General features: G+C 58.3%; 2 protein-coding genes across 2 annotated transcripts in view; one reads left to right on the forward strand and one right to left on the reverse strand.

Moving 5' to 3' along the window:
• Positions 1-1,347: 1,347 nt before the first annotated feature.
• LOC116957082 (CKLF-like MARVEL transmembrane domain-containing protein 4) lies at positions 1,348-22,308 on the reverse strand. The gene is made up of 6 exons (XM_076055121.1): positions 22,096-22,308; positions 21,312-21,610; positions 14,974-15,150; positions 12,827-12,943; positions 12,121-12,219; positions 1,348-10,568 (listed from the first exon to the last, which is right to left on the reverse strand). Exons 2-6 carry the CDS (start codon positions 21,588-21,590, stop codon positions 10,368-10,370), a joined length of 873 nt encoding a protein of 290 aa, XP_075911236.1. The 5' UTR covers positions 21,591-21,610; positions 22,096-22,308; the 3' UTR covers positions 1,348-10,367.
• A 4,836-nt stretch (positions 22,309-27,144) lies between these two features.
• LOC142906730 (uncharacterized) overlaps positions 27,145-27,719 on the forward strand; it is a 35,996-nt gene continuing 35,421 nt past the window's right edge. The window contains exon 1 of the mRNA XM_076055122.1: positions 27,145-27,297. Coding sequence (XP_075911237.1) covers positions 27,174-27,297 — 124 coding nt within the window. The 5' untranslated portion in view covers positions 27,145-27,173. The remainder of the gene's footprint in view (positions 27,298-27,719) is intronic.

Genomic DNA, 27,719 nt, shown 5'->3' on the forward strand with positions numbered 1-27,719 from the left:
CCTCCCCCCCCCTTTTCTCGAAGATTCCTCGAGGCCCTCCGCTTTTCCTCCAATCACCTTCCCTCGTTCCCGTAACGCGACCCCACCCCCCTCGCGTTCCTCCCCTGTCCATCGCCCCTCCGCTCCCACGTTTCCCTCCCTATTCCACTTTGGTATTTCTCCTCCAATCCCCTTCAACGTCACCCCCCCCTCCCCCACCGTTAAGTAACCAATCGGAGAAGGGGGGGGGGGGGAGAGGCTCGGTTTTTACTTTCCTTTTTTTTGACAAGGCCCACAGCAGGGCCCAGGAGGGAGAGGGCCCTGACAAGGCCCAGGAGGGAGAGGACCCAGGAGGGAGATGGCCCTGGCAAGGCCCGGGGGGAGAGGGCCCAGGAGGGAGAGGGCCCTGGCAAGGCCCAGGAGGGAGTGGACCCAGGAGGGAGATGGCCCTGGCAAGGCCCGGGGGGAGAGGGCCCAGGAGGGAGAGGGCCCCGGCAAGGCCCAGGAGGGAGAGGGCCCTGGCAAGGCCCGGGGGGAGAGGGCCCAGGAGAGAGAGGGCCCTGGCAAGGTCCAGGAGGGAGAGGGCCCAGGAAGGAGAGGGCCCCGACAAGGCCCAGGAGGAAGAGGGCCCTGACAAGGCCCAGGAGGGAGTGGACCCAGGAGGGAGAGGGCCCTGACAAGGCCCAGGAGGGAGAGGACCCAGGAGGGAGAGGGCCCTGGCAAGGCCCGGGGGGAGAGGGCCCAGGAGGGAGAGGGCCCTGGCAAGGCCCAGGAGGGAGTGGACCCAGGAGGGAGATGGCCCTGGCAAGGCCCGGGGGGAGAGGGCCCAGGAGGGAGAGGGCCCCGGCAAGGCCCAGGAGGGAGAGGGCCCTGGCAAGGCCCGGGGGGAGAGGGCCCAGGAGGGAGAGGGCCCTGGCAAGGTCCAGGAGGGAGAGGGCCCAGGAGGGAGAGGGCCCCGACAAGGCCCAGGAGGGAGAGGGCCCTGACAAGGCCCAGGAGGGAGTGGACCCAGGAGGGAGAGGGCCCTGGCAAGGTCCAGGAGGGAGAGGGCCCAGGAGGGAGAGGGCCCCGACAAGGCCCAGGAGGGAGTGGACCCAGGAGGGCCCCGACAAGGCCCAGGAAGGAGAGGGCCCTGACAAGGCCCAGGAGGGAGTGGACCCAGGAGGGAGTAGACCCAGGAGGGCCCCGGCAAGGCCCAGGAGGGAGTGGACCCAGGAGGGAGAGGGCCCCGACAAGGCCCAGGACGGGGTGGCCCCTTGTCGCTTCACCAATTCTCCGTGCCGCGGTGCCTCCCTGCGTGGTGCCCCCCCCCCCCCCGGCCCCGGCCCGGCGACCCCCTTGGCGGCGGCGACCACGACGGCGACATCCTTCACGGTTTATTTTTTATTAATCACGGTCCATTTTGTACACGAGATACCGCCGACGACATCACAAACAAACCCAAGGAACCGCGTGCCGACGGGAGAATTAACAGCAGGCACGTGGGTGGGAGGGGCCAAGCGCCTCGCCGTCACTCGGCAATTCAACCAATCGCGGAGGCGCTGACGCCGAGGGCGCTGTGACGTCACGACCCGGCCACGTGCTCAAAGGACAAAGATCCCGACCCACCCACCACGGTTTAGGCTCTAAAAGTGCTGCAGGGGCAAGTGCTGTTAGTGGCGAGTAGTAGCAGCAGCAGCAGTCTATGAAGGCTTACCGGCCACTGTGGCTACACACACACACACAGAGGGGGTGGGTGGCCAGGACAACCACGCACGGCCGCCTTTGTCTCTCCCCCCCCCCCCCCCCCCAGCGGCGATGTTTACTCCGCTTACACCGGGTGACTCATTTGAGGCCGAGTCGACCTAGGTGAGGTCCGGGACCGGTTCAGATAATCGTCACTGTGGGTGGTGTTGGTGGTGGTGGTGTTGGTGGTGTTGGTGGCCGTGAGCTGGGTTCGTAGCGCTAACCGCTACACTACCGCTCCCCACACACAGACACGCACGCACAATTTCCATAAACTATTACAATGTTGTTTTTTAATGTAATCATCTTACCGGTTGGAGGTGTAAGCTTCCCACCAACGAGAACCCTTCAACAAATGACGACGGCTCCAACCAGCAAAAGTGATTTATGTCATCGTCATCACCACCGTCACGAACCACCACGTGGACATTTCTAGGAGCAGCCAAATACTCTTAAACGGGTGGCATCGTCAATTCTAAATCCACGCGGCCCACGGAGAGACACACACAGACAGACAGAGAGAGGGGGAGAGAGAGAATCTCTGACTGCAAATATACAGCATCGTCAGGGTCGGGATTGAACCCACGACCTCCTGTAGACCAGGCGAGGTGGTCAACATCTCTTAGCCACCGTGATGATGATGATGAGAGAGACGCAGACTCCACATCTACAGCAGCAGCAGCAGCAGGCATCGTCAGGGTCACGGGATTGAACCCACGACCTCCTGTATACCAGGCGAGGTGGTCAACATCTAGCCACCATGATGATGATGCGATGAGAGAGAGACGCAGACTTCAAATCTACAGGAGGGGTCGGGATTGAACCCACGACCTCCTGTATACCAGGCGAGGTGGTCAACATCTCACAGCCAAGGTGATGATGATTAGAGAGACAGACTCCAAATCTACAGGAGGGATCGGGATTGAACCCACGACCTCCTGTAGACCAGGCGAGGTGGTCAACATCTCACAGCCACCGTGATGATGATGAGAGAGAGACACAGACTCCAAATCTACAGGAGGGATCGGGATTGAACCCACGACCTCCCGCGTACCAGGCGAGGTAGTCAACATCTCCTGGCCACTGTGATGATGATGATGATGAGAGACGCAGACTCCACATCTACAAGAGGGGTCGGGATTGAACCCACGACCTCCCGCGTACCAGGCGAGGTAGTCAACATCTCCGGCCACCGCTCTGTGCTCCGACACCAGATCAGTGCCATCACGGGTTCCGTGGTTGGGATGATTTTTTTCCCCCAATGCCAATTTTTGCCGCCATCACCATCACCGATCATCGTCACCGGTGATCGTCGTCAGCACGATTCATCAACAATACAACTACCACCACCACCACCATCAATTATCATCGATCAATCACTCCAGTGCCACAAACTTGACTACCACGTTGTTGCATTTCAACAACGTTTGTTCTATGTAAGGGAGAGAGGGACGCAGAGAGACAGAGAGAGACACAGACACAGAGAGACAGACAGACATAGAAAGACAGAGACGCACAGAGAGACAGACAGAGACACAGAGAAACACAGAGAGAGCCACAGAGAGACACAGAGAGACACAGAGACACAGAGAGACAGGGACACAGAGAGACAGACACAGATACACACAGAGAGACAGGGACACAGAGAGACACAGAGACACAGAGAGACAGACACAGATACACACAGAGAAACAGGGACACAGAGAGACACAGAGAGACAGACACAGATACACACAGAGAGACAGGGACACAGAGAGACAGAGAGACACAGAGAGACAGAGACACAGAGAGATACAAAAAACCGAGCGTGATCCTTCTTACAAAAATGTGGAATTTCCACTGCTGGCTGAGGGTGGGCGAGGCGAGGGGCGGGGCGAGTGGGGCGGGGCGGGGCGAGTGGGGTGGGGCGAGTGGGGTGGGGCGGGGCAAGTGGGGCTGGGCGAGTGGGGCGGGGCAAGTGGGGCGGGGCGAGTGGGGCTGGGCGAGTTGGGCGGGGCGAGTTGGGCGGGGCGAGTGGGGCGGGGCGAGTGGGTGGGGCGGGGCGAGTGGGTGGGGCGGGGCGAGTGGGGTGGGGCGGGGCGAGTGGGGCTGATCGATAGAGGGCAGAGTGAATAGGTGAGTGAATAGGTGATTGAGGTGACTGAATAGGTGATTGAGTGACTGAGTGAGTGACTGAGCGAGGGAGTGACTGAGCGAGTGGCTGAGCGAGTGGCTGAGCGAGCGAGTGACTGAGCGAGTGGCTGAGTGAACGACTGAGCGAGTGACTGAGCGAGTGGCTGAGCGAGGGAGTGACTGAGCGAATGGCTGAACGAGTGGCTGAGTGAACGAGTGACTGAGCGAGTGAGTGACTGAGCGAGTGACTGAGCGAGTGACTGAGCGAGTGACTGAGCGAGCGAGTGACTGAGCGAGTGGCTGAGTGAACGACTGAGCGAGTGACTGAGCGAGTGGCTGAGCGAGGGAGTGACTGAGCGAGTGACTGAGCGAGTGACTGAGCGAGTGGCTGAGTGAACGAGTGACTGAGCGAGTGACTGAGTGAGTGACTGAGCGAGCGAGTGACTGAGCGAGGGAGTGACTGAGCGAGTGGCTGAGTGAGTGGCTGAGCGAGTGGCTGAGTGAACGAGTGACTGAGCGAGGGAGTGACTGAGCGAGGGAGTGACTGAGCGAGTGAGTGACTGAGCGAGTGACTGAGCGAGTGACTGAGTGAGTGACTGAGCGAGGGAGTGACTGAGCGAGGGAGTGACTGAGCGAGTGACTGAGTGAGTGACTGAGCGAGGGAGTGACTGAGCGAGTGACTGAGGGAGTGACTGAGCGAGTGACTGAGGGAGTGACTAAGCGAGTGACTAAGCGAGTGACTGAGCGAGCGAGTGAGGGAATGAGTGACTGAGCGAGTGACTGAGCGAGGGAGCAAGTTCGCCAAACCGGGCCGCGTCGAATGAAACCCGGAATGGTCGACAAGACGCAGCAACAACAACAACAACGTCAACAACAACAACAACGTCAACACCAAGACGTCAACAACAACAACAACAAGACGCCACCACCACCACCACCGCCACCATCTTCACGGAGCCCAGCAGAGAGTTGGCCCTGGCAAAGGCCGGAATGTTTTGAGTTACCGCGACCGTCACGGCGACAGAGGTGAGCCACAGGGTGAGTCACAGGGTGAGTGAGTGGGTGAGTGAGTGGGTGAGTGAGTCACAGGGTGAGTCACAGGGTGAGTCACAGGGTGAGTGAGTGGGTGAGTGAGTGGGTGAGTGAGTCACAGGGTGAGTCACAGGGTGAGTGAGTCACAGGGTGAGTCACAGGGTGAGTGAGTGGGTGAGTGAGTGGGTGAGTCACAGGGTGAGTGAGTCACAGGGTGAGTCACAGGGTGAGTGAGTCACAGGGTGAGTGAGTCACAGGGTGAGTGAGTGGGTGAGTGAGTGGGTGAGTGAGTGGGTGAGTGAGTGGGTGAGTCACAGGGTGAGTCACAGGGTGAGTCACAGGGTGAGTGAGTCACAGGGTGAGTCACAGGGTGAGTGAGTGGGTGAGTCACAGGGTGAGTGAGTCACAGGGTGAGTCACAGGGTGAGTGAGTCGCAGGGTGAGTGAGTGGGTGAGTGAGTGGGTGAGTGAGTGGGTGAGTCACAGGGTGAGTCACAGGGTGAGTGAGTCACAGGGTGAGTCACAGGGTGAGTCACAGGGTGAGTGAGTCACAGGGTGAGTCACAGGGTGAGTCACAGGGTGAGTAACAGGGTGAGTGAGTCACAGGGTGAGTTACAGGGTGAGTGAGTGGGTGAGTGAGTGGGTGAGTGGGTGAGTCACAGGGTGAGTCACAGGGTGAGTGGGTGAGTGTGTGGATGAGTGAGTGGGTGAGTCACAGGGTGAGTCACAGGGTGAGTGAGTCACAGGGTGAGTGAATCACAGGGTGAGTGAGTGAGTCACAGGGTGAGTGGGTGAGTGAGTCACAGGGTGAGTGGGTGAGTGAGTGACAGGGTGAGTGGGTGAGTGAGTCACAGGGTGAGTCACAGGGTGAGTGAGTCACAGGGTGAGTGAGTGAGTCACAGGGTGAGTGAGTGAATGAGTCACAGGGTGAGTGGGTGAGTGAGTCACAGGGTGAGTGAGTCACAGGGTGAGTGAGTAGGTGAGTGAGTGAGTTACAGGGTGAGTGAGTGGGTGAGTGAGTCACAGGGTGAGTGAGTGGGTGAGTGAGTCACAGGGTGAGTGAGTAACAGGGTGAGTGAGTAGGTGAGTGAGTGAGTTACAGGGTGAGTGAGTGGGTGAGTGAGTCACAGGGTGAGTGAGTAGGTGAGTGAGTGGGTGAGTGAGTCACAGGGTGAGTGAGTGGGTGAGTGAGTCACAGGGTGAGTGAGTAACAGGGTGAGTGAGTCACAGGGTGAGTGAGTGGGTCACAGGGTGAGTGAGTCACAGGGTGAGTGAGTGGGTGAGTGAGTGAGTCACAGGGTGAGTGAGTCACAGGGTGAGTGAGTCACAGGGTGAGTGAGTGAGTGAGTGGGTCACAGGGTGAGTGAGTCACAGGGTGAGTGAGTCACAGGGTGAGTGAGTGAGTCACAGGGTGAGTGAGTCACAGGGTGAGTGAGTCACAGGGTGAGTGAGTCACAGGGTGAGTGAGTGGGTCACAGGGTGAGTGAGTCACAGGGTGAGTGAGTGGGTGAGTGAGTGAGTCACAGGGTGAGTAGGTGAGTGAGTCACAGGGCAAGTGAGTTGGTGAGTGAGTGAGTCACAGGGTGAGTGAGTCACACGGTGAGCGTGTGGGTGAGCATGTGGGTGAGCTGATGAGTCACACGGTGAGCGTGTGGGTGAGCGTGTGGGTGAGTCACACGGTGAGCTGGTGAGTCACACGGTGAGCGTGTTGGTGAGTAGGTGAGTTGGTGAGTCACACGGTGAGCTGGTGAGTCACACGGTGAGCTGGTGAGTCACACGGTGAGTGTGTTGGTGAGTAGGTGAGTTGGTGAGTCACACGGTGAGCTGGTGAGTCACACGGTGAGCTGGTGAGTCACACGGTGAGTGTGTTGGTGAGTAGGTGAGCTGGTGAGTAGGTGAGCTGGTGAGCTGGTGAGTCACATGGTGAGCGTGTGGGTGAGCGTGTGGGTGAGATGGTGAGCGTGTGGGTGAGTAGGTGAGCTGGTGAGTCACACGGTGAGTTGGTGAGTCGGTGAGCTGGTGAGTCACACGGTGAGTGTGTTGGTGAGCTGGTGAGTCACACGGTGAGTCACACGGTGAGCTGGTGAGCATGTTGGTGAGTTGGAATTCACACGGTGAGCGTGTTGGTGAGTTGGTGAGTCACACGGTGAGTTGGTGAGTCACATGGTGAGTTGGTGAGCTGGTGAGTCACACGGTGAGTCACACGGTGAGCATGTTGGTGAGTAGGTGAGTTGGTGAGTAGGTGAGCGTGTTGGTGAGTAGGTGAGTTGGTGAGTAGGTGAGTTGGTGAGTCACACAGTGAGCGTGTTGGTGAGTCACGCGGTGAGTTTGTGAGTCACACGGTGAGTTGGTGAGTCACACGGTGAGCGTGTTGGTGAGTTGGTGAGTAGGTGAGTTGGTGAGTCACACGGTGAGCGTGTTGGTGAGTAGGTGAGTTGGTGAGTAGGTGAGCGTGTTGGTGAGTAGGTGAGTTGGTGAGTAGGTGAGCGTGTTGGTGAGTAGGTGAGTTGGTGAGTAGGTGAGCGTGTTGGTGAGTAGGTGAGTTGGTGAGTAGGTGAGCGTGTTGGTGAGTAGGTGAGTTGGTGAGTAGGTGAGCGTGTTGGTGAGTAGGTGAGTTGGTGAGTAGGTGAGCGTGTTGGTGAGTAGGTGAGCGTGTTGGTGAGTAGGTGAGTTGGTGAGTAGGTGAGCGTGTTGGTGAGTAGGTGAGTTGGTGAGTAGGTGAGCGTGTTGGTGAGTAGGTGAGTTGGTGAGTAGGTGAGCGTGTTGGTGAGTAGGTGAGTTGGTGAGTAGGTGAGCGTGTTGGTGAGCTGGTCAGTTGGTGAGGTGAGCGTGTTGGTGAGTCACACAGTGAGCGTGTTGGTGAGTAGGTGAGTTGGTGAGTAGGTGAGCGTGTTGGTGAGTAGGTGAGTTGGTGAATAGGTGAGCGTGTTGGTGAGTAGGTGAGTTGGTGAGTCACACGGTGAGTTGGTGAGTCACACGGTGAGCTGGTGAGTCACACGGTGAGTAGGTGAGTGTGTTGGTGAGTTGGTGAGTTGGTGAGTAGGTGAGCGTGTTGGTGAGTAGGTGAGTTGGTGAGTAGGTGAGCTGGTGAGTCACACGGTGAGTAGGTGAGTTGGTGAGTCACATGGTGAGCGTGTTGGTGAGTTGGTGAGTCACACGGTGAGTAGGTGAGTTGGTGAGTTGGTGAGTTGGTGAGCGTGTTGGTGAGTCACACGGTGAGCGTGTTGGTGAGTTGGTGAGCGTGTTGGTGAGTCACACGGTGAGCGTGTTGGTGAGTTGGTGAGCGAGTTGGTGAGCGTGTTGGCGAGTCACACGGTGAGCGTGTTGGTGAGCTGGTGAGTTGGTGAGTTGGTGAGCGTGTTGGTGAGTGTGTTGGTGAGTTGGTGAGTCACATGGTGAGCGTGTTGGTGAGTTGGTGAGTCACACGGTGAGCGTGTTGGTGAGTCACATGGTGAGTTGGTGAGTCACACGGTGAGTGTGTTGGTGAGTTGGTGAGTCACACGGTGAGCGTGTTGGTGAGCTGGTGAGCGTGTTGGTGAGTTGGTGAGTGAGTTGGTGAGTGTGTTGGTGAGCTGGTGAGTCACACGGTGAGTGTATTGGTGAGTTGGTGAGTCACACGGTGAGTGAGTTGGTGAGCGTGTTGGTGAGTCACACGGTGAGCTGGTGAGTTGGTGAGTCACACGGTGAGCGTGTTGGTGAGCGTGTTGGTGAGTAGGTGAGTCGGTGAGTTGGTGAGTTGGTGAGCGTGTTGGTGAGTCACACGGTGAGTGAGTTGGTGAGCTGGTGAGCGAGTTGGTGAGTCACACGGTGAGCGTGTTGGTGAGCTGGTGAGCGTGTTGGTGAGTTGGTGAGTGTGTTGGTCACACGGTGAGCTGGTGAGCGTGTTGGTGAGTTGGTGAGTTGGTGAGTGTGTTGGTGAGTTGGTGAGTCACACGGTGAGTTGGTGAGTCACACGGTGAGTTGGTGAGTTGGTGAGCTGGTGAGTTGGTGAGTCACACGGTGAGCGTGTTGGTGAGTGTGTTGGTGAGTTGGTGACTTGGTGAGCGTGTTGGTGAGCTGGTGAGTTGGTGAGTCACACAGTGAGTTGGTGAGCTGGTGAGCGTGTTGGTGAGTCACACAGTGAGCGTGTTGGTGAGCATGTTGGTGAATTGGTGAGCGTGTTGGTGAGTTGGTGAGTCACACGGTGAGCGTGTTGGTGAGTGTGTTGGTGAGTTGGTGAGTTGGTGAGCTGGTGAGTTGTTGAGTCACACAGTGAGCGTGTTGGTGAGTGTGTTGGTGAGTTGGTGAGTTGGTGAGCGTGTTGGTGAGCTGGTGAGTTGGTGAGTCACACGGTGAGTTGGTGAGCTGGTGAGCTTGTTGGTGAGTCACACGGTGAGCGTGTTGGTGAGCGTGTTGGTGAGTTGGTGAGCGTGTTGGTGAGTTGGTGAGTCACACGGTGAGCGTGTTGGTGAGTTGGTGAGTCACACGGTGAGTGAGCTGGTGAGTGTGTTGGTGAGTTGGTGAGTTGGTGAGTGTGTTGGTGAGCGTGTTGGTGAGTCACATGGTGAGTTGGTGAGTCACACGGTGAGTTGGTGAGCTGGTGAGCGAGTTGGTGAGTCACACGGTGAGTGTGTTGGTGAGTTGGTGAGTCACACGGTGAGTGAGTTGGTGAGCTGGTGAGCGAGTTGGTGAGTCACACGGTGAGTGAGTTGGTGAGCTGGTGAGCGAGTTGGTGAGTCACACGGTGAGTTGGTGAGTGTGTTGGTGAGCGAGTTGGTGAGATGGTGAGTTGGTGAGTCACACGGTGAGCGAGTTGGTGAGTGTGTTGGTGAGCGTGTTGGTCACACGGTGAGTGTGTTGGTGAGTGTGTTGGTGAGCGTGTTGGTCACACGGTGAGTGTGTTGGTGAGTGTGTTGGTGAGCGTGTTGGTCACACGGTGAGTGTGTTGGTGAGTGTGTTGGTGAGCGTGTTGGTCACACGGTGAGTGAGTTGGTGAGTGTGTTGGTGAGCGTGTTGGTCACACGGTGAGTGAGTTGGTGAGTGTGTTGGTGAGCGTGTTGGTCACACGGTGAGCGTGTTGGTGAGTGTGTTGGTGAGCGAGTTGGTGAGCGTGTTGGTCACACGGTGAGCGTGTTGGTGAGTGAGTTGGTGAGTCACACGGTGAGTGAGTTGGTGAGCTGGTGAGCGAGTTGGTGAGTCACACGGTGAGTGAGTTGGTGAGCTGGTGAGCGAGTTGGTGAGTCACACGGTGAGTGTGTTGGTGAGTTGTTGAGTCACACGGTGAGTGTGTTGGTGAGCGTGTTGGTGAGTTGGTGAGCGTGTTGGTGAGTGTGTTGGTGAGTCACACGGTGAGTGTGTTGGTGAGTTGTTGAGTCACACGGTGAGTGTGTTGGTGAGCGTGTTGGTGAGTTGGTGAGCGTGTTGGTGAGCGTGTTGGTGAGTCACACGGTGAGTTGGTGAGTGTGTTGGTGAGTGTGTTGGTGAGTGTGTTGGTGAGCGTGTTGGTGAGTTGGTGAGCGTGTTGGTGAGCGTGTTGGTGAGTCACACGGTGAGCGGGTCGTCAGGCCCCTTGTCCCCGGCACGTGACTCGCTCCGCGTCCGCCGGTACTCCTGCCCCGAGGCCCCGCCCACACCGGAGGCCCCGCCCCCTCCGCCGCGCCAGGGGGGCGGCGCCCGTCGCCACGCCGACGCCACCAGCCCCGCCCCCCACGCCCACGCAAAGAACGCCAGGAAGCCAAACACCTGTGGGGGGGTGGTGGGGGGGGGTGGGGGGGTGGTGGGGGGGAGGTGGGGGTGGGTGGGGGGTGGGGGTGGGTGGGGGGTGCAGCGGTTAGCGCTACGCTGGGCTACGAACCTGGTGGGTGGGTGGGTGAGTGGGTGGGTGGGTTGGTGGGTGGGTGGGTTGGTTGGTGGGTGGGTTGGTGGGTGGGTTGGTGGGTGGGTTGGTGGGTGGGTTGGTGGGTGGGTTGGTGGGTTGGTGAGCGGGTGGGTTGGTGGGTGGGTTGGTGGGTGGGTGGGTTGGTGGGTGGGTTGGTGAGCGGGTGGGTTGGTGGGTGGGTGGGTTGGTGGGTGGGTGAGCGGGTGGGTGGGTTGGTGGGTGGGTTGGTTGGTGAGCGAGTGGGTGGGTTGGTGGGTGGGTGGGTTGGTGGGTGGGTGAGCGGGTGGGTGGGTTGGTGGGTGGGTTGGTGGGTGGGTTGGTGGGTGGGTGAGCGGGTGGGTGGGTTGGTGGGTGGGTTGGTAGGTGGGTTGGTGGGTGGGTGGGTTGGTGGGTGGGTTGGTGAGCGGGTGGGTTGGTGGGTGGGTTGGTGGGTGGGTTGGTGAGCGGGTGGGTTGGTGGGTGGGTTGGTGGGTGGGTGGGTTGGTGGGTGGGTTGGTGAGCGGGTGGGTTGGTGGGTGGGTTGGTGGGTGGGTGGGTTGTGTGGGTGGGTGGGTAAGCGGATGGGTGAGCGGGTGGGTGAGCGGGTGGGTGGGTGGGTGGGTGGGTTGCGTGGGTAGGTGGGTGAGCGAGTGGGTGGGTTGTGTGGGTGGGTGGGTGGGTGAGCGGGTGGGTGGGTGGGTGAGCGAGTGGGTGGGTGGAATGAGTGGGTGGGTGGAATGAGTGGGTGGGTGAGCGGGTGAGTGAGCGGGTGGGTGAGCGGGTGGGTGGGTTGTGTGGGTGGGTTGTGTGGGTTGTGTGGGTGGGTGGATGGGTTGTGTGGGTGGGTGGGTGGGTGAGCGGGTGGGTGGGTTGTGTGGGTGGGTTATGTGGGTGGGTGGGTGAGTTTTGTGGGTGGGTGAACGAGTGGGTGGGTGAGCGGGTGGGTGGGTGGGAAAGTGGGTGGGTGGAATGAGTGGGTGGGTGTCTCTATGTGTCTCTGGGAACTTGACCCAGGTTCGATTCCCGCTCACGGCCAACACCACCGGTGACGATTATCTGAGCCGGTGATGGACCTCCCCTAGGTCGACTCAGCCTCAAAGGCGGCTGGGCGTGGTGTTGGCCTGTGTGTGTCTGTGTGTGTGTGTGTGTGTCTGTGTGTGTGTCTGTGTGTGTGTCTGTCTGTGTGTGTGTGTGTCTGTGTGTGTGTGTCTGTGTGTGTGTCTGTGACTGTGTGTGTGTCTGTGACTGTGTGTGTGTCTGTGTGTGTCTGTGTGTGTGTCTGTGTGTGTGTGTCTGTGTGTGTGTGTGTCTGTGTGTGTGTGTGTCTGTGTGTGTGTGTCTGTGTGTGTGTGTGTGTCTGTGTGTGTCTGTGTGTGTCTGTGTGTGTGTGTGTGTCTGGGTGTGTCTGTCTGTGTCTGTGTGTGTGTCTGTGGTTACCACAGCGGCGATGTCAGGCCCCAGACCGTCGTTGAGAGCTGCAAGAACGACGCTCGCGATGAACAGGAAGACCGTGCACAGCAGCGTAAAGATGTGGTCCTGGACAACAACAACAACACAACAACAACAACATGACAACAACAACAGAGACCACAACATGACGACAACAGAGAGACCACAGTGACACTAAACGTGACCCGCAATCACCGCTCACTCACTCACTCACCCACTCACTCACTCACCCACCCACCCACCCACTCACCCACTCACTCACTCACTCACCCACCCACCCACCCACCCACTCACCCACTCACTCACTCACCCACCCACCCACTCTCCCACCCACCCACTCACCCATCCACCCACCCACTCTCCCACTCACTCACCCACTCACCCACCCACCCACTCACCCACTCACTCACTCACCCACCCACCCACTCACCCACCCACCCACTCACCCACTCACTCACTCACTAACCCACTCACTCACCCACACACCCACTCACTCACCCACTCACTCACCCACCCACCCACTCACTCACTCACTAACCCACTCACCCACCCACCCACCCACTCACCCTCCCACCCACTCTCCCACCCACTAACCCACTCACTCACTAACCCACCCACCCACCCTACCACTCTCTCACCCACCCACTCACCCACCCACTCACCCACCCACCCACCCACTCTCCCACCCACCCACCATGAGAACCCAATTGATGAGGCTGATTCGTTGCTGGAGGCTGGTGGCCAGCACGGTGATGAGCGTGAGGCCTCCGAGGAACGCCGTGCAGCTCACAAACTCAAAGAAGTAGACGGCTCACCCACCTACCACCCACCTACCCACTCACTCACTCACCCACCTACCCACCCACCTACCCACCCACCTACCCACCCACCTACCCACCCACCTACCCACCCACCTACCCACTCACTCACTCACCCACCTACCCACTCACCTACCCACCCACCTACCCAACCACCTACCCACTCACCTACCCACCCACCTACCCACTCACCTACCCACTCACCCACTCACCCACCCACTCACCCACTCACCTACCCACCCACCCACTCACCTACCCACTCACTCACCCACTCACCTACCCACTCACCTACCCACTCACCTACCCACTCACCCACTCACTCACCCACTCACCTACCCACCCACTCACTCACTCACCCACCTTCCCACTCACCCACACACCTACCCACTCACCTACCCACTCACTCACTCTCCCACCCACTCACCCACTCTCCCACCCACTCACCCACCCACCCACTCACCCACCCACCCACCCTCCCACCCACCATGAGAACCCAATTGATGAGGCTGATTCGTTGCTGGAGGCTGGTGGCCAGCACGGTGATGAGCGTGAGGCCTCCGAGGAACGCCGTGCAGCTCACAAACTCAAAGAAGTAGACGGCTCACCCACCTACCCACCCACCTACCCACTCACCTACCCACTCACCTACCCACCCACCCACCCACTCACCCACTCACTCACTCACCCACCCACTCACTCACTCTCCCACCCACTCACCCACTCTCCCACCCACTCACCCACTCTCCCACCCACTCACCCACTCACCCACCCACCCACTCACTCACTCACCCACTCACTCACTCACCTACCCACCCACCCACTCACTCACTCACCCACCTTCCCACTCACCCACCCACCTACCCACCCACCTACCCACTCACCTACCCACCCACCCACCCACTCACTCACCCACCAACCTACCCACTCACTCACCCACTCATCCACCTTCCCACTCACCCACTCACTCACCCACTCACCCACCCACCCACTCACCCACCCATTCACCCACCCACCCACCCACCATGAGAACCCAATTGATGAGGCTGATTCGTTGCTGGAGGCTGGTGGCCAGCACGGTGATGAGCGTGAGGCCTCCGAGGAACGCCGTGCAGCTCACAAACTCAAAGAAGTAGACGGCTCACCCACCTACCCACCCACCTACCCACTCACCTACCCACTCACCTACCCACCCACCCACCCACTCACCCACTCACTCACTCACCCACCCACTCACTCACTCTCCCACCCACTCACCCACTCTCCCACCCACTCACCCACTCTCCCACCCACTCACCCACTCACCCACCCACCCACTCACTCACTCACCCACTCACTCACTCACCTACCCACCCACCCACTCACTCACTCACCCACCTTCCCACTCACCCACCCACCTACCCACCCACCTACCCACTCACCTACCCACCCACCCACCCACTCACTCACCCACCAACCTACCCACTCACTCACCCACTCATCCACCTTCCCACTCACCCACTCACTCACCCACTCACCCACCCACCCACTCACCCACCCATTCACCCACCCACCCACCCACCATGAGAACCCAATTGATGAGGCTGATTCGTTGCTGGAGGCTGGTGGCCAGCACGGTGATGAGCGTGAGGCCTCCGAGGAACGCCGTGCAGCTCACAAACTCAAAGAAGTAGACGGCTCACCCACCTACCCACCCACCTACCCACTCACCTACCCACTCACCTACCCACCCACCCACCCACTCACTCACTCACCCACTCACTCACTCACCCACCCACTCACTCACTCTCCCACCCACTCACCCACTCTCCCACCCACTCACCCACTCTCCCACCCACTCACCCACCCACTCACTCACTCACCCACTCACTCACTCACCTACCCACCCACCCACTCACTCACTCACCCACCTTCCCACTCACCCACACACCTACCCACTCACTCACTCTCCCACCCACCCACCCACTCACCCTCCCACTCACCCACCCACCCACTCACCCACCCATTCACCCACCCACCCACCCACCATGAGAACCCAATTGATGAGGCTGATTCGTTGCTGGAGGCTGGTGGCCAGCACGGTGATGAGCGTGAGGCCTCCGAGGAACGCCGTGCAGCTCACAAACTCAAAGAAGTAGACGGCGGAGCAGCGTGAGCAGGCACCCACAGCCTCCACGCAGATGAAGGCCACCAGCGACAGAAGCTGTGCGGCACACACGCACGTACTCCCACGGTGAGCGGGTCGGTGGGTGGGTGGGTGGGTGAGTGAGTGGGTGGGTGGGTAGGTGGGTGAGTGGGTGAGTGGGTGAGTGGGTGGGTGAGTGGGTGGGTGGGTGGGTAGGTGTGTGGGTGTGTGGGTAGGTGAAGGAGTGAGTGGGTAGGTGGGTGAGTGAGTGGGTGGGTGGGTGAGTGGGTGGGTGTGTGGGTGTGTGGGTAGGTGAAGGAGTGAGTGGGTAGGTGGGTGAGTGAGTGGGTAGGTGGGTGAGTGAGTGGGTAGGTAGGTGAGTGAGTGGGTGGGTGGTGAGTGGGTAGGTGGGTGAGTGAGTGGGTGGGAGAGTGGGTGGGTGGGTGTGTGGGTGGGTGGGTAGGTGAAGGAGTGAGTGGGTAGGTGGGTGAGTGAGTGAGTGAGTGGGTAGGTGGGTGAGTGAGTGGGTGAGTGAGTGAGTGGGTGAGTGAGTGGGTGGGTGGGTGGGTGTGTGGGTGGGTGGGTGGATGGGTGAAGGAGTGAGTGGGTAGGTGGGTGAGTGAGTGAGTGGGTAGGTGGGTGAGTGAGTGGGTGAGTGAGTGGGTGGGTGGGTAGGTGAGGGAGTGGGTAGGTGGGTGAGTGAGTGTGTAGGTGGGTGAGTGAGTGAGTGAGTGGGTAGGTGGGTGAGTGAGTGGGTAGGTGGGTGAGTGGTGAGTGGGTAGGTGAGGGAGTGGGTAGGTGGGTGAGTGAGTGTGTAGGTGGGTGAGTGAGTGAGTGAGTGGGTAGGTGGGTGAGTGAGTGGGTAGGTGGGTGGGTGAGTGGGTATGTGAGTGAGTGGATGAGTGGGTAGGTGGGTAGGTGGGTGGATGGGTGGGAGAGTGGGTGGGTGAGTGGGTGGGGTGTGAGTGAGTGGGTGAGTGGGTAGGTGGGTGAGTGGGTGAGTGCGTAGGTAGGTGGGTGAGTGAGTGTGTGAGTGAGTGGGTGAGTGGGTAGGTGGGTGAGTGAGTGGGTGAGTGAGTGAGTGAGTGGGTAGGTGAGTGGGTAGGTGGGTGAGTGAGTGGGTAGGTGGGTGGGTGGGTGAGTGGATAGGTGGGTGGGTGAGTGGGTAGGTGAGTGAGGGGGTGAGTGGGTAGGTGGGTAGGTGGGTGGGTGGGAGAGTGGGTGGGTGAGTGGGTGGGGTGTGAGTGAGTGGGTGAGTGGGTAGGTGGGTGAGTGGGTGAGTGCGTAGGTAGGTGGGTGAGTGAGTGGGTAGGTGGGTGAGTGAGTGTGTGAGTGAGTGGGTGAGTGGGTAGGTGGGTGAGTGAGTGGGTGAGTGAGTGGGTAGGTGAGTGGGTAGGGTGGATGAGTGAGTGGGTGGGTGTGTGGGTGAGTGGGAAGGTGAGTGGGGAGTGAGTGGGTGAGTGAGTGGGTGAGTGAGTGGGTAGGTGAGTGGGTAGGTGGGTGATTGAGTGAGTAGGTGAGTGAGTGAGTGGGTGGGTGAGTGGGTGGGTGGGTGGGTGAGTGAGTGGGTTGGTGGGTGGGTAGGTGAGGGAGTGGGGTGTGAGTGAGTGGGTGGGTGAGGTGAGTGCGTAGGTGGGTGAGTGAGTGCGTAGGTGGGTGAGTGAGTGGGTAGGTGGGTGAGTGAGTGGGTAGGTGGGTGAGTGAGAGGGTAGGTGGGTGAGTGGGCGAATGAGTCAGTGAGTGGGTAGGTGGGTGAGTGAGTGGGTAGGTGGGTGGGTGAGTGGGTATGTGAGTGAGTGGGTGAGTGGATAGGTGGGTAGGTGGGTGGGTGGGTGGGAGAGTGGGTGGGTGAGTGGGTGGGGTGTGAGTGAGTGGGTGAGTGGGTAGGTGGGTGAGTGGGTGAGTGCGTAGGTAGGTGGGTGAGTGAGTGTGTGAGTGAGTGGGTGAGTGGGTAGGTGGGTGAGTGAGTGGGTGAGTGAGTGAGTGGGTAGGTGAGTGGGTAGGTGGGTGAGTGAGTGGGTAGGTGGGTGGGTGAGTGAGTGGATAGGTGGGTGGGTGAGTGGGTAGGTGAGTGAGGGGGTGAGTGGGTAGGTGGGTAGGTGGGTGGGTGGGTGGGAGAGTGGGTGGGTGAGTGGGTGGGGTGTGAGTGAGTGGGTGAGTGGGTAGGTGGGTGAGTGGGTGAGTGCGTAGGTAGGTGGGTGAGTGAGTGGGTAGGTGGGTGAGTGAGTGTGTGAGTGAGTGGGGAGTGGGTAGGTGGGTGAGTGAGTGGGTGAGTGAGTGGGTAGGTGAGTGGGTAGGTGGGTGAGTGAGTGGGTGGGTGTGTGGGTGAGTGGGAAGGTGAGTGGGTGAGTGAGTGGGTGAGTGAGTGGGTGAGTGAGTGAGTGGGTAGGTGAGTGGGTAGGTGGGTGATTGAGTGAGTAGGTGAGTGAGTGAGTGGGTGGGTGAGTGGGTGGGTGGGTGGGTGAGTGAGTGGGTTGGTGGGTGGGTAGGTGAGGGAGTGGGGTGTGAGTGAGTGGGTGGGTGAGTGAGTGCGTAGGTGGGTGAGTGAGTGCGTAGGTGGGTGAGTGAGTGGGTAGGTGGGTGAGTGAGTGGGTAGGTGGGTGGGTGAGTGGGTATGTGAGTGAGTGGGTAGGTGGGTAGGTGGGTGGGTGGGTGGGAGAGTGGGTGGGTGAGTGGGTGGGGTGTGAGTGAGTGGGTGAGTGGGTAGGTGGGTGAGTGGGTGAGTGCGTAGGTAGGTGGGTGAGTGAGTGGGTAGGTGGGTGAGTGAGTGTGTGAGTGAGTGGGTGAGTGGGTAGGTGGGTGAGTGAGTGGGTGAGTGAGTGGGTAGGTGAGTGGGTAGGTGGGTGAGTGAGTGGGTGGGTGTGTGGGTGAGTGGGAAGGTGAGTGGGTGAGTGAGTGGGTGTGAGTGGGTGAGTGAGTGGGTAGGTGAGTGGGTAGGTGGGTGATTGAGTGAGTAGGTGAGTGAGTGAGTGGGTGGGTGAGTGGGTGGGTGGGTGGGTGAGTGAGTGGGTTGGTGGGTGGGTAGGTGAGGGAGTGGGGTGTGAGTGAGTGGGTGGGTGAGTGAGTGCGTAGGTGGGTGAGTGAGTGCGTAGGTGGGTGAGTGAGTGGGTAGGTGGGTGAGTGTGAGTGGGTAGGTGGGTGAGTGGGCGAATGAGTCAGTGAGTGGGTAGGTGGGTGAGTGAGTGGGTAGGTGGGTGAGTGAGTGGGTGAGCATGCACCCAACACTGTGCCCCCTACTGTGCCAACTTGCTGTGCTTTAGCCACCCGGCGCTCCGCTCGTTGTTGTGAGCGTCGCTCCTCCGCCCTCCGTTATTGTTGGAGGGCGACTGCCTCCAACTGCCCAGTAGCAGCGTCCTTCACGAGCCTCCTCCACAGAGGCCGATCTTGACACCGCTGGTACCGGTCATCGGCAAGTCCACTCAGCTCCACGTCCTCCTGTACCACATCACTCCATCTCTTCTCTAGCCCGTGCCGCGCCCGTTTAGCCCCCTCGATCCGGCTGAACAAAAGCTGTTTCGGCATGCGGTGGCTGGGCATGCGGGCTACATGACCCAGCCACCGATGGGACCTTGCCCAGATCTTTCAAGGATTTGTGAGCTCCTCACACAATCCAGCCTGGTTAAACCCAGGATGGATCGGAGGCAGGCCAGCCTAAATGTTTCTAATCGGCGAAGATGTTCCATTGGGGGGTTCCACATTTCGCAAGCGTAGAGAAGAGAGGGAATGACCGTGGCCGAGAAGACCTGAAGCTTAGTGCGGAGCGACAGACCAGGTAGCTTCCACACAGCGTTACGCAACCGATGAAAATATAATGCCGCTCGACTGATTCGGAGTGAGACCTCTGCTGTTAAACCGGAGCCGGTCATAAGCACACTGCCCAGGTATGGGAAACTCTCCACTCTCTCCACAACTACCCCATTCTCGATTGGGAGTTGTGGGGATGGAGTGTCCGATGGTACAAAATACCCAGGCAGGTGCTTAGTTTTGGTGGGTCTGATGGTAAGGCCCCACCTCTTAGTGGCACGCTCCAGGTTCAGCAGCAGCGCCTCCAACTCCTCCTCTGAGTGACCGGCAATTACCAGATCATCGGCATACGTAACGTGGTTGACCAATAGGGAGCCATCCCTTGACCGCACCCGGGCATCGATCAGCCTCCCATTGCATCTGTACCAGATGGAAATTCCTCCGGTACAGCCATCAAAGGCTTCACGAACTACATGGTCATAAATGTTAAATAATGGAGCCAGAGGACATCCCAGTCGCACCCCAAGGTGTACAGGGAATGGTTCCGACTCCCGGCCACGTAGTTTCAACCGGGCCCGCTCACCATCATGAAGGGCCTTAATCATGGAGAGCAGAGGGTCAGGAACTCCACAAGCACGAAGAACGACCCAGAGCCCAGGCCTACTGATGGTATCATAGGCCTTGAACAGGTCAATAAAGCAGAGATGTAGGTCTTGCTGGAATTCCCTAGCCCTCTGCTGTAACAGACGGACAGAAAATATGGCATCTGTGCAGGACCGCCCTTTCTTGAAATCGCATTGGGGCTCCGCAAGCCTCTCCTCAGCATGCCTGGCAAAGGTGATGTTGAATAATCCTTGCCAGGACCTTTCCCGGCACACTGAGGAGTTAGATGCCCCTGTAGTTGTTACAGTCTGTGTGGTCCCCCTTCTTAAAGAGGGGGACCACCAGGGCATCCTTCCAATCCTGTGGAACCCGTCCAGTGGTCCAGACTATTGTTATGATGTCATATAGGGCAGTCTGTGCACAAACGCCACCCTCCCTCAGCATTTCGCTTGGGAGATCATCTCTGCCGGCTGCCTTTCCTGGTCTCAAGACTTCGGATCGCCTTCAGTACTTCCTCGACAGATGGCACCTCAGCCAGCCACTCACAGGGGGTGACTTCTTCCGATATTTGAGGCACCGCAGCCTCAGCAGGGTCATCCTCACTTTGTGCCACGATGTTTTCCAGGTTGAGGGATTTCCCCTCCCCCCAGGACCTCACAGAAATGCTCAGCAAATCTGCAAACCTGTTCCTGGGGGTCGGAGATTGGATCACCGTTTGTTCCCCTAATGCTGGTAATAGGTGTGGCACTGCAGGTTACTTTTTTGTTGGAGTTAAATAGAGATTTGTGATCACGGGCCAGAGGCAGATTCCATCTCCTCAGCAACCCGTGACCACCACCCATCCTTGCAGCGCCTCACGGCTCTCCGAACCTCCGAGCGAAGGCTGCGGTAAGCCTCCTCATTCTCTGACATGGGATTCTGTAGCCGATGACAGTGGGCCTGTCGCTTTTTCTCAACCATCCAGAACATCTCCTCTGTCAGCCAGGGTCTCTGGGGAGGTCTGGACCGCGTACCCAAAGCAGCCATTGCAGCTGCATCAGCCATAGTCCTAAACTTTCATCAGATAACTGAGACCAGGCCACTTTAGGTTGGAATGGGGTCCTGGTGTAGACCCACCACCGGAGTGGAAGAATGGCAGGCGCATCTTACAGATGACAAGTCGATGGCCAGAGGGCAGATCAGCTGCACGGTAGGTCCTGGTGTCAAGGACATGGGCTCGCATCCGCTGGTCCGTCACTATGTAGTCCAGCAGATGTTCTTGCTTGGACCCGGCATGCATCCACGATGTGTGTTGGTAATTACAAGCCCATGGGCTGGACAAAAATCTAGCAGCCTCCTACCGTTGTTATTGAGCTGATCTGGCCCATGCCTTCCAATCACTCCAGACCAGGTGCCAGCATCATGACCAACTCGGGCATTGAAGTCACCCAACATGATGACTCTTTCCCGAGGGGCCACTTTAGCCAGCACCTGTGACAGGAGGTCATAGAAGGCATCTGACTCATCGGCCTTGTGCCTGCATCCCTCCACGGATGTTCGTCTTCGGTGGGCGGCATAAGTAACCACGACCACCACTCCTCGCCTCCGGCTGACGGGAAGGCGAGCCCAAAGTAGCCTGGGGCTTACAGCTTCCCACACCTCACCGCCAAGCTTAATATTTTTGTTCAGAAGAAGAGCCACACCCCGTTGTTTGGCAGTCTGCTGCTGCCCCGAGTAGAGGGTGAGTGGGTCAGTGGGTCAGTGGGTCAGTGGGTGAGCGAGCGAGCGAGTGAATGAATGTACGAGTGGACGGGTGAACTGGCGGGTGAGCGAGCGGGTGGGCGAGCAAGCGGACGGACGAACGGACGAGCGAGCCGGCCCAGCGGGGCGCCCTGCCCCCCGACCCTGCCCACCATCTGCAGCAGCTTCAGGATGCCGGGCGGCGAGAGGAGGAATCCGAGGGGCCCCGGGCAGGCCCCGGAGTGGCGGCCGCCGGCACCGCCGCCGGCACCGCCGCCGCCCCGGCGCTTGACGTCCGGCACCGTGGTGGGCTGGTAGGGGTGGTCGGGCGCCAGCGGCGTCGCCGAAGTGCCGCCGAGGTCCACATCGTTGTAGGCCCCAGGCTCGGCGCCGACGCCGACGCCGGGCACCGGCGAGGCAGCTGCGGCCGCACCGGGGCCCTTGACGGCCATGGTGGTGGTGGTGGTGGGTGCTGGTGGGGGAGATGGTGGGCGGGGCGGGGCGATGGTGGTGGGGGAGATGGTGGTGGGGGGGAGGGGGAGGATGGTGGTGGGGGGAGAGACAGTGGTTCACTCACTCGAGTCACTCAGTCAGTCACTCAGTCAGTCACTCAGTCAGTCACTCAGTCACTCTGTCGTTCACTCACTCACTTGCCCAGTCAGTCACTCAGTGCTTCATTGCCCAGTCAGTCGGTCGGTCACTCACTCAGTCAGTCATTCACTCAGTCAGTCACTCACTCACTCAGTCACTCAGTCAGTCACTTCGTGGTTCACTCACTCACTCACTCAGTTGTTCACTTACTCACTCACTCAGTCACTCACTCACTCAGTCACTCACTCAGTCACTCACTCAGTCACTCACTCACTCACTCAGTCACTCACTCACTCAGTCACTCACTCAGTCAGTCACTCACTCACTCACTCAGTCACTCACTCACTCAGTCACTCACTGACTCACCTGAGTGAGCCTGACCTCCCTCGCCCGCTCACCCTCGCCAAGAATCACGACACACGTGGCTGGCCGTCTGTGCACAGACAAAGGTCCCCCTTGTAGCCTCTAGTAGGGTGTAGGGGCAAGTGCTGTTAGTAGCAGCGTCTATAGACACACAGACAAAGGTCCCCCGTGTAGCCTCTAGCAGGGCTGTAGGGGCAAGTGCTGTGAGTAGCAGCAGCAGTGCCCTATAGACACACAGACAAAGGTCCCCCGTGTAGCCTCTAGCAGGCTGCAGGGGCAAGTGCTGTGAGTAGCAGCAGCAGTGCCCTATAGACACACAGACAAAGGTCCCCCGTGTAGCCTCTAGCAGGGTGTAGGGTCTTTGTCTTTGGTGAGTGTAGTGGTGAGTGTAGTGGTGAGTGTAGTGGTGAGTAGTGGTGAGTGTAGTAGTGAGAGTAGTGGTGAGTAGTGGTGAGTGTAGTGGTGAGTAGTTGTGAGTGTAGTGGTGAGTGTAGTGGTGAGTGTAGTGGTGAGTAGTGGTGAGTAGTAGTGGTGAGTAGTGGTGAGTGTAGTGGTGAGTGTAGTAGTGGTGAGTAGTGGTGAGTGTAGTAGTGGTGAGTGTAGTGGTGAGTGTAGTAGTGGTGAGTAGTGGTGAGTGTAGTGGTGAGTGTAGTGGTGAATGTAATGGTGAGTAGTGGTGAGTGCAGTGGTGAGTAGTGGTGAGTGTAGCAGTGGTGAGTGTAGTGGTGAGTGTAGCAGTGGTGAGTGTAGTAGTGGTGAGTAGTGGTGAGTGTAGTGGTGAGTGTAGTGGTGGTGAGTGTAGTGGTGGTGAGTGTAGTGGTGGTGAGTGTAGTGGTGGTGAGTGTAGTGGTGGTGAGTGTAGTAGTGGTGAGTGTAGTAGTGGTGAGTGTTGGTGGTGAGTGGTGGTGGTGAGTGGTGGTGGTGAGTGTAGTGGTGAGTGTAGTGGTGAGTGTAGTGGTGAGTGTAGTAGTGGTGAGTGTAGTGGTGAGTGTTGGTGGTGAGTGGTGGTGGTGAGTGTAGTGGTGAGTGTAGTGGTGAGTGTAGTGGTGAGTGGTGGTGAGTGGAGTGGTGAGTGGAGTGGAGTGGTGAGTGGTGGTGGTGAGTGGTGGTGGTGAGTGGTGGTGGTGAGTGTAGTGGTGAGTGTAGTGGTGGTGAGTGTAGTGGTGGTGAGTGCAGTGGTGGTGAGTGTAGTAGTGGTGAGTGTTGGTGGTGAGTGTAGTGGTGGTGACTAGTGGTGAGTGTAGTAGTGGTGGTGAGTAGTGGTGAGTGTAGTGGTGAGTGTAGTGGTGAGTAGTGGTGAGTGTAGTAGTGAGAGTAGTGGTGAGTAGTGGTGAGTGTAGTGGTGAGTAGTGGTGAGTGTAGTGGTGAGTAGTTGTGAGTGTAGTGGTGAGTGTAGTGGTGTGTGTAGTGGTGAGTAGTGGTGAGTAGTAGTGGTGAGTAGTGGTGAGTAGTGGTGAGTGTAGTAGTGGTGAGTAGTGGTGGAGTGTAGTAGTGGTGAGTGTAGTGGTGAGTGTAGTAGTGGTGAGTAGTGGTGAGATGTAGTGGTGAGTGTAGTGGTGAATGTAATGGTGAGTAGTGGTGAGTGCAGTGGTGAGTAGTGGTGAGTGTAGCAGTGGTGAGTGTAGTGGTGAGTGTAGCAGTGGTGAGTGTAGTAGTGGTGAGTAGTGGTGAGTGTAGTGGTGAGTGTAGTGGTGGTGAGTGTAGTGGTGGTGAGTGTAGTGGTGGTGAGTGTAGTGGTGGTGAGTGTAGTGGTGGTGAGTGTAGTAGTGGTGAGTGTTAAGTGGTGAGTGTTGGTGGTGAGTGGTGGTGGTGAGTGGTGGTGGTGAGTGTAGTGGTGAGTGTAGTGGTGAGTGTAGTGGTGAGTGTAGTAGTGGTGAGTGTAGTGGTGAGTGTTGGTGGTGAGTGGTGGTGGTGAGTGTAGTGGTGAGTGTAGTGGTGAGTGTAGTGGTGAGTGGTGGTGGAGTGGGTGGTGAGTGGAGTGGTGAGTGGTGGTGGTGAGTGGTGGTGGTGAGTGGTGGTGGTGAGTGTAGTGGTGAGTGTAGTGGTGGTGAGTGTAGTGGTGGTGAGTGCAGTGGTGGTGGAGTGTAGTAGTGGTGAGTGTTGGTGGTGAGTGTAGTGGTGGTGACTAGTGGTGAGTGTAGTAGTGGTGGTGAAGTAGTGGTGAGTGTAGTGGTGAGTGTAGTGGTGAGCGGTGAGTTTCAGACGCCACTCACCGCTGTTGGTGTCTCAGGAAGCCCCCCAGGGCCTCTGCTGCGCATGCGCGGCGACGTGCTACGTCACGTAATCTGGCGGCGTAACGATAGTCGGTGACGTCATGTCTTCGTTAAGCTATAGGTGCGACGTCACCGCCCCAAGAGGGGGGTCGGTTTGCGACGTCATCTGCACCGACGGGGTAGGTGGGTCTACAACATGACGTCATTTCCTCGTTTCGCGCATTCGTGACGTCGTCGCGCTAACGGGATGGTTTCGCGACGTCATCTGAAACGACGGGGTGTACAACACGTCACTTCCTCGTCTCGCGCGCGTCGTGACGTCACCGCGCCAACGGGGGTAGTTTTTTTGACGTCATGTGGATGAATATGAACGTTTGGCTTATGCTAATTCGTTATGATATGACCATGGAATATTGATTACCACCAGCGTGCGCATATTAATGAGTAGCTTACGCGTATGTATAATTAGTAAACAATAAATATTGATTGGTATCTATGCATATTACTGAGTAGATTATGAATAGGGGAGGTCCGTAGATGACGTCACGCGATCCTGTACGATTTTTGACCCCTACCCCTCTCGTCACACGGAGTCGCAAAAAGTCCAGACACGCCCCCTAAAATATGACGTCACAAAGCTCTGCCACCCCCCTCAAATATGACGTCACAAAGCTCTGCCACCCCCCTCAAATATGACGTCACACAAAAAGTTAGACCGCCCCCCCCTAAAATGTGACGTCACAAAGCTCTGCCCCCCCCCCGAATTTTTTAAAATTAATTTATTAAAAAGTCTATTTAATTAAGCAGAACGTGTTGTCTATATTTACTTAAATTTGCGCATTTTGGTGTGACGTCACATTTCTCAAACTCCCTCGCCCCCCTCGCCACACATCGTCACAAATGTCTGACCCCCCCCCCGCCCCCCGCATAGGTGCGTGACGTCATTTATGGACGACCCCATAACTTAAAAAAATCACAAATGAGAGCTCAACCAAGTCACCATAGAGACCCATAGAGACCCATAGAGATAAATAGAGACCCACAGAGATACACAGAGACCCATAGAGATACACAGAGACACATAGAGATACACAGAGACCCATAGAGATACACAGAGACCCACAGAGATACACAGAGACCCATAGAGACACACAGAGACCCATAGAGATACACAGAGACACATAGAGATACATAGAGACTCATAGAGATACACAGAGACCCATAGAGATACACAGAGACCCAGAGATATACACAGAGACCCATAGAGATACACAGAGACCCATAGAGATACACAGAGACCCATAGAGATACACAGAGACCCTTAGAGATACACAGAGACCCACAGAGATACATAGAGACCCATAGAGATACACAGAGACCCAGAGATATACACAGAGACCCATAGAGATACACAGAGACCCATAGAGATACACAGAGACCCTTAGAGATACACAGAGACCCTTAGAGATACACAGAGACCCACAGAGATACATAGAGACCCATAGATATACACAGAGACTCATAGAGATACACAGAGACCCATAGAGATACACAGAGACCCACAGAGATACACAGAGACCCATAGAGATACACAGAGACCCATAGAGATACACAGAGACCCATAGAGACCCATAGAGAATTCCCTTGGCCCCCCCCTCACAACTCCCCCCCCTCCCCCCACAGCCTCGGGCACCAATCACAACAAAGAAGTCACGTGGGGCTGCTGTCTGCGAACGCGCGCGGTGCTCGCTGGGAAAGAGCACGTGGGGCGTGGGTGGGGGGGAGGGGTAAATGGGCGCTCGCTACCCCGTCAACGCCAATCACAATGCCACGTGACGCGTCGAGTGTGACGAGGCGTGGCACGTGACCCACCGCCACGCCCCCACTCACCTACCTCACCCACCCACCCACCCATCTACCCCCACCTACCCCACCCACCTACCCCACGCACCCACCCCACCAACCTCACCCACCCATCTACCCCCACCTACCCCACCAACCTCACCCACCCATCTACCCCCCACGTATCCGACCCACCTACCCCACCCACCCACCCCACCTACCCCACCCACCCCACCTACCTCACCCACCCACCCACCCCACCTCCCTCACCCACCCACCCCACCTACCTCACCCACCCCACCTACCTCACCCACCCACCTACCCCACCCACCCACCCCACCAACCTCACCCACCCCACCCACCCACCCCACCAACCTCACCCACCCATCTACCCCCCACCTACCCCACCCACCTACCCCACCCACCCCCCACCTACCCCCCACCTACCCCACCCACCTCCCTACCCGACCCCACCTACCCCACCCACCCACCTACCCCCCACCTACTCCACCCACCTACCCCACCCACCCCCACCTACCCCACCCACCTATCTTCCCCCCACCTACCCCACCCACCTACCCCACCCACCCCCCACCCACCTACCCCCTACCTACCCCACCCACCCACCTACCCCCCACCCACCTCATCTACCCCACCCACCTCACCCCCCCCACCTACCTACCCCTCCTACCCTCCCCCACCCCACCTACCCTCCCCCACCCCACCCTCCTGAGGAATTACGTCATCTTCCATCCTTAGAATTGACGTAACCGTCCATCCTGAGAAATGACGTCAAATACCTCTTGAAGAATGGCGTCATATCCCCCCCCTCCCTCAGAAAGTACGTCACCGACCCTCCCGACGAACGACGTCTTCGTCAACCCCAGGAAAGACGTCACGGCGACTTTTAGTTTTGGCGGGAAACCGGCAGCGAGATCGCAGCGAAGGGGGAGAGAGAGCGAAGGGGAGGGAGGGGGAGGGAGAGGGGAGAGAAGGGGGAGGGGGGAGAGGGGGGAGGAGGAGGTGATGGAGGAGGTGAAGGAGGTGATGGTGGAGGAGGCTGCTAGGGGCGGCGCTGGCTGCAGGCTGCTGAGGGGCTGGCTGCTGGACTACGCCTGCCGCTACCGCATGGACGAGGTCCTCGCCACCGGCAAGGACCTCACTCACTCACCCACTCACTCACTTACTCACCCACCCACTCACCCACTCACTCACCCACTCACTCACCCACTCACTCACTTACTCACCCACCCACTCACCCACTCACTCACCCACTCACTCACCCACTCACTCACCCACTCACTCACTCACCCACTCACTCACCCACCCACTCACCCACTCACTCACCCACCCACTCACTCACCCACTCACTCACTCACCCACTCACTCACCCACTCACTCACCCACTCACTCACTCACCCACTCACTCACTCACCCACTCACCCACTCACTCACTCACCCACTCACTCACCCACTCACTCACTCACCCACTCACTCACCCACTCACCCACTCACTCACCCACTCACTCACTCACCCACTCACCCACTACACTCACCCACTCACCACCCACT

This window comes from Petromyzon marinus, chromosome 69 (genome assembly GCF_048934315.1).
Source record: "Petromyzon marinus isolate PM22_M1 ecotype Great Lakes invasive population chromosome 69, UKy_Petmar_22M1.pri1.0, whole genome shotgun sequence".
Classification (NCBI taxonomy): Eukaryota; Metazoa; Chordata; class Hyperoartia; order Petromyzontiformes; family Petromyzontidae; genus Petromyzon; species Petromyzon marinus.

What these genes read in the sequence shown, in the direction of transcription:
- LOC116957082 (XM_076055121.1), bottom strand. Translation starts at nt 21,590, where the DNA reads ATGGCCGTCAAGGGCCCCGGTGCGGCCGCAGCTGCCTCGCCGGTGCCC. An exon ending in TCCTGAAGCTGCTGCAGATG is followed by an intron (nt 15,151 to 21,311) that starts GTGGGCAGGGTC and finishes TGTGCCGCACAG; the next exon opens with CTTCTGTCGCTGGTGGCCTT. An exon ending in TCATCAATTGGGTTCTCATG is followed by an intron (nt 12,944 to 14,973) that starts GTGGGTGGGTGG and finishes GTAGGTGGGTGA; the next exon opens with GCCGTCTACTTCTTTGAGTT.